General features: G+C 41.2%; 1 protein-coding gene across 1 annotated transcript; it reads right to left on the bottom strand.

The window, feature by feature from the left end:
* Window positions 1–2146: 2146 nt before the first annotated feature.
* On the bottom strand, window positions 2147–11912 carry LOC143286378 (uncharacterized). Its single transcript, XM_076593918.1, has 4 exons — window positions 11771–11912; window positions 5617–5856; window positions 3952–4289; window positions 2147–2245 (listed from the first exon to the last, which is right to left on the bottom strand). The coding sequence occupies exons 1-4, from the start codon at window positions 11910–11912 to the stop codon at window positions 2147–2149; spliced, it is 819 nt and encodes a 272-aa protein (XP_076450033.1).
* Between the last annotated feature and the right edge of the window lie 1119 nt (window positions 11913–13031).

The raw sequence follows: 13031 nt of genomic DNA, 5'->3' as shown, positions 1-13031 counted from the left end.
TGGGGAGAACAGCCTGATTTCACACACAGAAACCCTGGGGAGAACAGCCTGATTTCACACACACACAGAAACCCTGGGGAGAACAGCCTGATTTCACACACAGAAACCCTGGGGAGAACAGCCTGATTTCACACACAGAAACCCTGGGGAGAACAGCCTGATTTCACACACACACAGAAACCCTGGGGAGAACAGCCTGATTTCACACACAGAGAAACCCTGGGGAGAACAGCCTGATTTCACACACACAGAAACCCTGGGGAGAACAGCCTGATTTCACACACAGAAACCCTGGGGAGAACAGCCTGATTTCACACACACACACAAACCCTGGGGAGAACAGCCTGATTTCACACACACACACAGAAACCCTGGGGAGAACAGCCTGATTTCACACACACAGAGAAACCCTGGGGAGAACAGCCTGATTTCACACACACACAGAAACCCTGGGGAGAACAGCCTGATTTCACACACACACAGAGAAACCCTGGGGAGAACAGCCTGATTTCACACACACACACAAACCCTGGGGAGAACAGCCTGATTTCACACACACAGAAACCCTGGGGAGAACAGCCTGATTTCACACACACAGAAACCCTGGGGAGAACAGCCTGATTTCACACACACAGAAACCCTGGGGAGAACAGCCTGATTTCACACACACACAGAAACCCTGGGGAGAACAGCCTGATTTCACACACACACAGAAACCCTGGGGAGAACAGCCTGATTTCACACACAGAAACCCTGGGGAGAACAGCCTGATTTCACACACAGAGAAATGTGCTGTAAACAAGAGTGACACAATATAATACAATACCATCCTGTCATCCACTGACAGCTTGGGTTACAACACAACCAATTCCTTGTAGCACTGCTATTCCCTCTTACTTGACAACAAACTGTATGTTACATGTAACTGACATGTTTGACTTTAATCATGACATCAGATGGCTGTGGTGCTTCTAACTGTTAGCTCACTCCCATCCCCGCCCCCTACCCCACCCCCACCCCCCCAAAAAAAGAAAAGAAAAAAAGGCAATAACAATGTAAAAAAATAAATAAATAAATACATGTGAATGTTAACTATTGATTTGGTTTTTGTACTGTTTCCTATCAAGTACAATGCATAATTTATTTTTCACAATGAAACAAAAAATCACAACATACCAGCTGTGAGACCAACTTGATGCGCCCCTTATCACAAATAGCAATGTTAACCCCGTGACAATGTTAACCCTGTGACGATGTTAACCCTGTGACGATGTTAACCCCATGACATTGTCAACCCCCTGACGTTGTCAACCCCATGATGTTAACCCCACGACAATGTCAACCCTGTGACAATGTTAACCCCATGACAATGTTAACCCCATGACAATGTTAACCCCATGACGATGTTAACCCTGTGACGATGTTAACCCCATGACATTGTCAACCCCCTGACGTTGTCAACCCCATGATGTTAACCCCACGACAATGTCAACCCTGTGACAATGTTAACCTCATGACAATGTTAACCCCATGACAATGTTAACCCCATGACAATGTTAACCCTGTGATGATGTTAACCCCATGACGTTGTCAACCCCATGATGTTAACCCCACGACAATGTCAACCCTGTGACAATGTTAACCTCATGACAATGTTAACCCCATCACATCTGTATTATCACAAAGTCTGACCAGCAGAAGCAATTTCTGTAAATTTCAGCATGTCATAACATTTTCTGCACACAACACCAAAACATCATAAAGGGATCCTGCCCATTCTTTCGGGAGTAACCAATGGGAAAACATTGTAACACACAAGTCAAGAAGGACAAACTGCATGTTTCTTATTAAGAAGGCTGGACATCTTCCTGGTCTCTCAGATGGACAAAATGTGCTGATGTAATGGGGCAGATGTCTTTCTAGTCTCTCAGATTAACACAAATTTCTAGTCCTGACAGTATCTTAAATCAGCAAGAAAAAATTGGTCTGAAGAAACATCCATCAGCACAAGTCATTAACAGACTGTCTCCCCTGCCCTGTAACACAACTTGTCAAGTACCAAAGAACATTTCTGTGTTACGAATGAAGGCACAAGTCATAAGCACACATCTATAAACAGCCCCTGATAATCCATCAGTCCATGTCACTATTCTCTACGTTCAAGAGACTCAAACAGACTGCACCCAGCACAGCCCTGTCCCCCACCCCTCAGACTGGACAGCAGCAGCTGATACATGGTGACCAGCTAGGGGTAGAACAGGTAAACTTCACAAGTGAAACCCTTTTAGCCACAGTGAGCGTATCATGGAATGTGTGAGTTACACTTACCAGTCTATAAACATATATAAAAACCTCCCTATCAGTATCACCATTTTTCTTTCCAAATCCAGAGTCTAGAACTGGATGAATAAAAATGAATTCTCACACACACACACACACACACACACACACACACACACACACTAGTTCAGTCAAACACAGTGTGGTTAAAAGCATTTCATAAAACGTATCAACACTGACAAATGAGAAACCTAACCTATGGTTAATCGACACAAACTAACCGTTAAAAAAGAAATTAAAAGAAAAATGGAAAAAAAGCCACCATCACCAAAATGACACAAGCATCAGAACTGAATAGCTTCAAAAAACACCATCACTAAAATGACACAAGCATCAGAACTGAATAGCTTCAAAAAACACCATCACTAAAATGACACAAGCATCAGAAGTGAATAGTTTGAATAACAACATCAATTCCATTATTTTGATACCTGAAAAATCAAAATCTGTGAACCACAAACAGCACAAAAGAAGCTGCTGCATAGAGGCAGTGTTGCAAAGTTGACAAAATATGTTTGCAAAACTTAGATATTGCACTTTTCCATGTTAAATGAGTGCATGGATATATCATTCAGTTCAACAAACACACACAAGAACAAGACTTACATGTTAGTTAAGTGAGATAAAACATAAAGATTTGTTCACTTTAAATTCATTGTTCAATTCAAACAAAACTGTCTCATCAGAAACTTTCTGGAATGTTTTTTTTCTTCCTACACAGATGGCAAATACAGTAAAGCACAAAGGAACATTCTTTTTCTATGATGAATAAATCAGAAACATTGAGGACCCAGACTACAGCTCTCAGTTATTTATATTATCATCAACAACATGGAGTGCCAGTGATGATAAATAAATCAGAAACATTGAGGAATCAGCCTACAGCCCTCAGTCACTCATACTGTTATCAACAACATGAGTGCCAGTGATGATAAATAAATCAGAAACATTGAGGAATCAGCCTACAGCCCTCAGTCACTCATACTGTTATCAACAACATGAGTGCCAGTGATGATAAATAAATCAGAAACATTGAGGAATCAGCCTACAGCCCTCAGTCACTCATACTGTTATCAACATGGAGTGCCAGTGATGATAAATAAATCAGAAACATTGAGGAATCAGCCTACAGCCCTCAGTCACTCATACTGTTATCAACAACTTGGAGTGCCAGTGATGATAAATGAATCAGAAACATTGAGGAATCAGCCTACAGCCCTCAGTCACTCATACTGTTATCAACAACATGAGTGCCAGTGATGATAAATAAATCAGAAACATTGAGGAATCAGCCTACAGCCCTCAGTCACTCATACTGTTATCAACAACATGGAGTGCCAGTGATGATAAATAAATCAGAAACATTGAGGAATCAGCCTACAGCCCTCAGTTACACATACTATCATCAGTAACATGGCAGTGCCAGTGATGATCAATAAATCAACACACATTCAGGAACCAGCCCACAGCTCTCAGTCACTCATACAGAATCAATAAATAGCATCAGAACACGGGTGACCTACCCACTCTTCAGTACAGATACACCACTGACAGATTATACGGAATGCCTCTTTCCCACCACTCGTTACAGTCTTCCTGATACTGACGTGCCCGCGCCCTCTCGTAGGCAAACATGGGTTCGGTGGCAGCATCACTCTCCTTGGAATCCTCCTGTTGAGGCGTGCTGGGCGGGGTGGGGCTTTTGGGGCAGGGGTCCACGCTGGGGTGCAGGTCCAAATTGAAGAACTTGTCGGACAAGGAGTCAAATCCGATGTAGATGTCCCCCTGGGTGGTGATGTTGACAGGGTACACGACAGCCTTCTCTCCACGGCCAAACGGTTCACGTACGTTGCCATCCTTCAGCTGGATCTTCCATTTGTGCCAGGGACATGTCACACACAGCCCCCCTCCAGGAAGGTCCTCAATGTCACCCAGACTCAACGGGCCACCTGGACAAAGGAATCAAACAAGAAACAATCAGCAAAAACCATAATGTACAAACCACCTTGTTTTTGTGGTGTTGTTTTGTTTTTTTTCACTATAGTTTCTGTGGCAAATCGAAGACAAACAAATAAAAGAATTGACCAGGTAAACCATTACGTATATTATACAGTTTACATCCGAATAAAGAATGTACTAAATGTATACAGGCAATGCCCTGATTACAATATGAAAAAAAAATCATAATAGATAAGTAAATAAAGATATATTCATAAAAGGGAAAAGATGTTTCCCATATGCCAGCCCTGAAACCATCTGATCAAAATAGTTGAGTGGAGAGATAGGTGAGGTATGCCTCAATACACAGGCTGTAGAATTTCTGCTGTGAGATAGGTGAGATATGCCTCAATACACAGGCTGTAGAATTTCTGCTGTGAGATTGGTGAGGTATGTCTCAATACACAAGCTGTAGAATTTCTGCTGTGAGATAGGTGAGGTATGCCTCAATACACAGGCTGTAGAATTTCTGCTGTGAGATTGGTGAGGTATGCCTCAATACACAGGCTGCACAATTTCTGCTGTGAGATAGGTGAGGTATGCCTCAATACACAGGCTGTAGAATTTCTGCTGTGAGATAGGTGAGATATGCCTCAATACACAGGCTGTAGAATTTCTGCTGTGAGATAGGTGAGGTATGCCTCAATACGCAGGCTGCACAATTTCTGCTGTGAGATAGGTGAGGTATGTCTCAATACACAGGCTGTAGAATTTCTGCTGTGAGATAGGTGAGGTATGCCTCAATACACAGGCTGTAGAATTTCTGCTGTGAGATAGGTGAGGTATGCCTCAATACACAGGCTGTAGAATTTCTGCTGTGAGATAGGTGAGGTATGTCTCAATACACAGGCTGTAGAAAGCACAGCGCCATGCCCTCACCCCACCTCCCTCTCCTCAAAACATACTCTTTGAATTATTCAACCTCATCATTCTTTACATCATTCAACCTCATCATTCTTTACATCATTCAACCTAACTCCATACAGTACAGGAATGGAGAAAGAAATATGGGAAGACACAGACAAGATGAGCATATGTTTCTGATAACTAATAAAGCATGACATTTGACAGTGTGTGAGAGAGACAGAGACAGAGACAGAGAGAGAGAGAGAGAGAGAGAGAGAGAGAGAGAGAGAGAATGTGTGTGTGTGTGCGTGCGCGCTCGTGCCTGTGTCCAAGTATACATTATGATTATGTGTGTATGTAATATGCAGCACAACTGATAAACCAAAAACCACCCACAAAACAACCAAGTCCAAAGGCTCTCTTTCCCCCTACCTGCATGGGGACAGCTGTCCTGCACAGCGTACACCTTGCCCTCCACCCTGAAGAGGGAGATGAGGTGGTCGTTGAGGCTGATCAGGTAGCCCTTGTCGGTCCTCACCCCGGCCAGGTCCTCTGTGGAGGCACAGGGCATGCCGGCCATCCTCCTCTGTCGCTCCCTCTGGCGACGCTTCTCCTCCTCCTCCAGGAAGCTGAAGTGGCGTGGGGGGGGATCTCGCGACCAGTTCTCTATGTCTGCACACAGCGTGTTTTTTTTGAGGAATCCCACAACTATGTCTGCACACAGCGTGTTTTTTTTGAGGAATCCCACAACTATGTCTGCACACAGCGTGTTTTTTTTTTGAGGAATCCCACAACTATGTCTGCACACAGCGTAGTTTTTTTTTTTAGGAATCCCACAACTATGTCTGCACACAGCGTGTTTTTTTTGGGGGAATCCCACAACTATGTCTGCACACAGCGTGGTTTTTTGGAGGAATCCCACAGCTATGTCTGCACACAGCGGTTTTTTTTTGAGGAATCCCACAACTATGTCTGCACACAGCGTGTTTTTTTTGGGGGAATCCCACAACTATGTCTGCACACAGCGTGTTTTTTTTGGGGGAATCCCACAACTATGTCTGCACACAGCGAGTTTTTTTTGGGGGAATCCCACAACTATGTCTGCACACAGCGTGTTTTTTTTGGGGGGGGGAATCCCACAACTATGTCTGCACACAGCGTGTTTTTTTGGGGGGAATCCCACAACTATGTCTGCACACAGCGTGTTTTTTTTTTTAGGAATCCCACAACTATGTCTGCACACAGCGTATTTTTTTGGAGGAATCCCACAACTATGTCTGCACACAGCGTGTTTTTTTTGGAGGAATCCCACAACTATGTCTGCACACAGCGAGTTTTTTTGGGGGGAATCCCACAACTATGTCTGCACACAGCGTGTTTTTTTTGGAGGAATCCCACAACTATGTCTGCACACAGCGTGTTTTTTTGGGAGGAATCCCACAACTATGTCTGCACACAGCGTGTTTTTTTGGGAGGAATCCCACAACTATGTCTGCACACAGCATGTTTTTTTTTTTTAGGAATCCCACAACTATGTCTGCACACAGCGTGTTTTCTTTGGGGGAGAATCCCACAACTATGTCTTCACACATTGTGTCTTCATGTCAATGGTGTCATTGAGTTTGTCAGACAGCTGCTGCTTTGTGTCTTCATGTCAATGGTGTCATTGAGTTTGTCAGACAGCTGCTTTGTGTCTTCATGTCAATGGTGTCATTGAGTTTGTCAGACAGCTCTGCTTTGTGTCATCATGTCAATGGTGTCATTGAGTTTGTCAGACAGCTGCTGCTTTGTGTCATCATGTCAATGGTGTCATTGAGTTTGTCAGACAGCTGCTGCTTTGTGTCTTCATGTCAATGGTGTCATTGAGTTTGTCAGACAGCTGCTGCTTTGTGTCTTCATGTCAATGGTGTCATTGAGTTTGTCAGACAGCTGAATTGTGTCTTCATGTCAATGGTGTCATTGAGTTTGTCAGACAGCTGCTTTGTGTCTTCATGTCAATGGTGTCATTGAGTTTGTCAGACAGCTGCATTGTGTCTTCATGTCAATGGTGTCATTGACTTTGTCAGACAGCTGCTGCTTTGTGTCTTCATGTCAATGGTGTCATTGAGCTTATTACAGACAGCTGCATTGTGTCTTCATGTCAATGGTGTCATTGAGTTTGTCAGACAGCTGCTTTGTGTCTTCATGTCAATGGTGTCATTGAGTTTGTCAGACAGCTGCTTTGTGTCTTCATGTCAATGGTGTCATTGAGTTTGTCAGACAGCTGCTTTGTGTCTTCATGTCAATGGTGTCATTGAGTTTGTCAGACAGCCTGCTTTGTGTCTTCATGTCAATGGTGTCATTGAGTTTGTCAGACAGCTGCTGCTTTGTGTCTTCATGTCAATGGTGTCACTGAGTTTGTCAGACAGCTGCTTTGTGTCTTCATGTCAATGGTGTCATTGAGTTTGTCAGACAGCTGCTTTGTGTCTTCATGTCAATGGTGTCATTGAGTTTGTCAGACAGCTGCATTGTGTCTTCATGTCAATGGTGTCATTGAGTTTGTCAGACAGCTGCTGCTTTGTGTCTTCATGTCAATGGTGTCATTGAGTTTGTCAGACAGCTGCATTGTGTCTTCATGTCAATGGTGTCATTGAGTTTGTCAGACAGCTGCTTTGTGTCTTCATGTCAATGGTGTCATTGAGTTTGTCAGACAGCTGCTGCTTTGTGTCTTCATGTCAATGGTGTCATTGAGTTTGTCAGACAGCTGCTGCTTTGTGTCTTCATGTCAATGGTGTCATTGAGTTTGTCAGACAGCTGCTGCTTTGTGTCTTCATGTCAATGGTGTCATTGAGTTTGTCAGACAGCTCCTGCTTTGTGTCATCATGTCAATGGTGTCATTGAGTTTGTCAGACAGCTGCTGCTTTGTGTCTTCATGTCAATGGTGTCATTGAGTTTGTCAGACAGCTGCTGCTTTGTGTCTTCATGTCAATGGTGTCATTGAGTTTGTCAGACAGCTGCTTTGTGTCTTCATGTCAATGGTGTCATTGAGTTTGTCAGACAGCTGCTGCTTTGTGTCTTCATATCAATGGTGTCATTGAGTTTGTCAGACAGCTGCTTTGTGTCTTCATGTCAATGGTGTCATTGAGTTTGTCAGACAGCTGAATTGTGTCTTCATGTCAATGGTGTCACTGAGTTTGTCAGACAGCTGAATTGTGTCTTCATGTCAATGGTGTCATTGAGTTTGTCAGACAGCTGCTGCATTGTGTCTTCATGTCAATGGTGTCACTGAGTTTGTCAGACAGCTGAATTGTGTCTTCATGTCAATGGTGTCACTGAGTTTGTCAGACAGCTGCTGCTTTGTGTCTTCATGTCAATGGTGTCATTGAGTTTGTCAGACAGCTGCTGCATTGTGTCTTCATGTCAATGGTGTCACTGAGTTTGTCAGACAGCTGAATTGTGTCTTCATGTCAATGGTGTCATTGAGTTTGTCAGACAGCTGCTGCTTTGTGTCTTCATGTCAATGGTGTCATTGAGTTTGTCAGACAGCTGCTTTGTGTCTTCATGTCAATGGTGTCATTGAGTTTGTCAGACAGCTGCTTTGTGTCTTCATGTCAATGGTGTCATTGAGTTTGTCAGACAGCTGCATTGTGTCTTCATGTCAATGGTGTCATTGAGTTTGTCAGACAGCTGAATTGTGTCTTCATGTCAATGGTGTCATTGAGTTTGTCAGACAGCTGCATTGTGTCTTCATGTCAATGGTGTCATTGAGTTTGTCAGACAGCTGCTTTGTGTCTTCATGTCAATGGTGTCATTGAGTTTGTCAGACAGCTGCTTTGTGTCTTCATGTCAATGGTGTCAGAGTTTTGCTGAACAAGCGTGATGCAATGCCAACAGGAAGGAGACAAAATTCAGAATGGTGACTGGCATCCTGACCTGGCTGACAGCTCTTGTCTCCCTGACCTGTGAGGTGACAGCTCTTGTCTCCCTGACCTTAGTGAGGTGACAGCTCTTGTCTCTCTGACCTCAGTGAGGTGACAGCTCTTGTCTCTGACCTCAAGTGAGGTGACAGCTCTTGTCTCCCTGACCTCAGTGAGGTGACAGCTCTTGTCTCTCTGACCTCAGTGAGGTGACAGCTCTTGTCTCCCTGACCTGTGAGGTGACAGCTCTTGTCTCTCTGACCTCAGTGAGGTGACAGCTCTTGTCTCTCTGACCTCAATGAGGTGACAGCTCTTGTCTCTCTGACCTCAGTGAGGTGACAGCTCTTGTCTCTCTCACCTCAGTGAGGTGACAGCTCTTGTCTCTCTGACCTCAGTGAGGTGACAGCTCTTGTCTCTCTCACCTCAGTGAGGTGACAGCTCTTGTCTCTCTCACCTCAGTGAGGTGACAGCTCTTGCCTCTCTGACCTCATTGAGGTGACAGCTCATCTCTCTGACCTCAGTGAGGTGACAGGTCTTGCCTCTCTGACCTGAGTGAGGTGACAGCTCTTCACTGACAAACTACTCCTCAGCAGTTGTGAAAGGGTTAATCTTTTGCAGAGTCTGTTCTCATCATTCTCACCAATTGTCAGTCACCTTATATGACATCCACTTCAGACCCAGAGCCAAGAGTCTTTTCAGATGGCGCAAACGTGCAAAAACAATGGTGAAAATGATGTGTACATTAAAAACATGATTTGCTTCTGAAGAAGAATTCTAATAAAAGGTAGACAGCATAAAACAAAAAACAAACAGAAGAGAAAAAAATTTTAAAAAATAAATTTCTTTTTAGAAAACAGAATGCTGACTTATTTTTGTTTGTCTTGCAATCTTTCTGTAAAAAGCGTAATGTTCAGTTTTCTCCAAGAACAAGCCATTTCAGGTATAGATTTCTTTCTCTGATAATATCTACTGTTGTTGCAATACATTTTGATCTGTTATAATGTTCAAATGTTCATTATGCAAAAAAAAACAACAAAAAAAAACAAAACATAAAAAATAAATAAAACCCCAAACACAGTTTCAGTTTCAGTAGCTCAAGGAGGCGTCACTGCGTTGAGACAAATCCATATACGCCACACCACATCTGCCAAGCAGATGCCTGACCAGCAGCGTAACCCTACGCACTTAGTCAGGCCTTGAGAAAAAAAAAAAAAAGAAAAAAAAAAGAAAAAAAGATAAGATATATATATATATATATATATATATAGAGAGAGAGAGAGAGAGAGAGAGAGAGAGAGAGAAGCTTACATAAATAAATAAATAAATAAATAATAATAATTATGATATAAAAAAAAAGGTAGTAGTAATGAGAAAAATAAAAAAATAATAATAATAATAATAATAATAAATAAATAATAAAATAAATAAGACAACAATGATGCCCAAACACAAAAAACACAAACAAAAATCAACACACACTGAAAAAGTCATATACATGAGCACACACACACACACACACACACACACACACACACACACACACACACAGAGCTATGCACATAAATACACGCAGTAAACAGAATAAGCTGAACATGCCAGTTTGAAAACAAGTAACAAGTGATTATTTCATTGTGTGTTAACTGTAAACTTTTGTAAAGGCAAGAAACTTATTTTGCTTTGCTCTTTAAGTTTAATATTTCCATTATAAAATCAACTGTTGTATGCTTTGTAACAGTGAGTAACAGAATCACAAACTGGAATGCTGATTAAAAAAATATATATGTAATAATAAAAATCAAGACTATACTTTTTTTCTGATCATGGTATATATTGATTATTCATTACGAATTTAGCCTTAGTTATATCTCAGTTTATTCATTTGATACCAACCTGATGTTATGACACATATCTTTATGTTTTAATTCATTGATTAATCATTTGATTTACTATATACAGAAGTATTGTGTGCTAATTTACTTTCACTGTTTCAGATTCATATTCATTTGATACCAACCTGATGTTATGACACATATCTTTATGTTTTAATTCATTGATTAATCATTTGATTTACTATATACAGAAGTATTGTGTGCTAATTTACTTTCACTGTTTCAGATTCATACTCGGTTAATCTCAGGATTTTTTTTTTTTTTTTTAAAACAAAAAAAACAACAACAAAAAACAAAACAAAAAAAAGTACTTTCTAGTTTATGTACAGAATATACTCAATACTGCAGTATGGCTAGATGTCCTGCAGTTCCCTCAGAACCTGATCATGAACTGCATAATCATATTTCCTTGTCCTTTAATATCTTTATATCAATTTTCCTTTACAAAAATCTTCTTTTTTTCTTCATCTTTTTTTTTTTTTTCTTTCTCTCTTTAATTCTTTTATTTTACAAGTCGTCTTTGTTTTGCTCTCTCTCTCCCTCCCTCTCTCTTTCCATTGTTCTTTGTACCTGTTTCTGTCCATTTTCCTTTCTTTACTTCTCTTCTTCGATCGCGTCTACCTTCGTCATAAAGGATGGTTGTGTCTGGGTCTGTCCACTGATCTAATAATATAGATCTGTGGGGTCTTTCTTCTTTACCACTGGCGTTCAGCTATTAATCCCGTCTTTGAGGACGGACAGGCAGGTTCTCTGGTTTCCGCCGGTCACACCACGCGACTTTATGTTCAATAATTCACTTACCGTCAACCTTGACTCCCTCCACTTTGATGAAGATTTTGTCATAATTGCCAAACGGGTACTTGTCACGCCTTTCTCTTTCCATTTCTTCTTCATCCGGAACGGGATCAAACGGCCAGCATTTGTGAACTTCAAAGGAATTCATGGCGCTATCGAGTCGCCCTTTTCTTTCTTCTGGTTTGTCACTCTAAAGACACTGTCTTGAAATGCTCCGCTGTGTCAGCCAACTCACCAGAGGTAAACATGCACAGCTGAGTTTAGAACATCCGCCGGATGTTTTAAGGCTGTCACGTGGGCACATTGCACCAATCGTTGGAGGATCTTCCTGTTGACTTGGTGTTGTTGGATGCTAATTATAGATCTGCTGTCCACGTGCGTTCGTTCTGTGAACTATGAAGTCCCCAAGTGAACGTGACGTTTCGAACAAAGAACGTTATCCAGGTCGTGTGGATACAAAGGCATGCTGTTTTATTAATTCTAATAGTTCGTTGTATGGACCGAAAATTATATATATATATATATATATATATATATATATATATATAAAGAAGAAGAAAATAAAAATAAAAACAAAAAACAAAGAACTGTTCAATGGAAAGTGATGAGGAAAGCACAATGGATGTTTTTTCTCTTCTTTTTCTGAGATAAAGAAGCTAATAATAATAATAATAATAATAATAATAATAAACAAAAACAAAGCAAACAAAAACAAACAAACGGCACATCAGTCATGTTATGGCATAGAATAACTATTGCAAAGATGCAAAGCTATATACTGCTGGTGATATAGGACATGTGAGTGCAAGAGCCTGTAAGCACACCCTAAACAGTAATTATGGTAGAGTGGTGATTAACATCAAACATTTTAACACAGCATTGTTTTGTCTGTAAACCATGTTCATGGATGAAAGAAATATTAGTTTCAATTTGAACCCTGTTCAAAGTCAGAGACAGCATCAAAAGCAAAATGCTGATGCTGTCCATTGGATACAGCTCCCACAATCTCCCTCCTCCTCTCCTGTTTTCTCTTTCTCACTGTCTTTTTCTAAGACTCCACCTGTCTTTCCTTTGTCAAACAGCTATTGCTTTCTTTTTCCTATGTAAAACTTGCTCACCATGGTTCAAAAGAATGAATATTTCAATAAAAATCTATAACTTATATAAAGAATAGCCTATCTTTTACTTTCTTTTAAAAAAATGCATATTTGGTGTGTGTAAAAGCACGTATGATCATATGTGAAAGCATGTATGATCATATCAAAAA

The sequence above is a fragment of the Babylonia areolata genome, chromosome 10 (genome assembly GCF_041734735.1).
Source record: "Babylonia areolata isolate BAREFJ2019XMU chromosome 10, ASM4173473v1, whole genome shotgun sequence".
Taxonomy (NCBI): Eukaryota; Metazoa; Mollusca; class Gastropoda; order Neogastropoda; family Buccinidae; genus Babylonia; species Babylonia areolata.
Note: the sequence above shows the minus strand (reverse complement) of the source record. Positions and strands in the feature narration are given on the sequence as shown.

Coding starts and splice junctions, on each gene's coding strand:
- LOC143286378 (XM_076593918.1), bottom strand. CDS start 11,912: ATGAATTCCTTTGAAGTTCACAAATGCTGGCCGTTTGATCCCGTTCCG. Junction 5,857..11,770: donor GGAGGGAGTCAAGGTTGACG/GTAAGTGAATTA, acceptor CGCTGTGTGCAG/ACATAGAGAACTGGTCGCGA. Junction 2,246..3,951: donor TTGCCTACGAGAGGGCGCGG/GCACGTCAGTAT, acceptor TTCTACCCCTAG/CTGGTCACCATGTATCAGCT.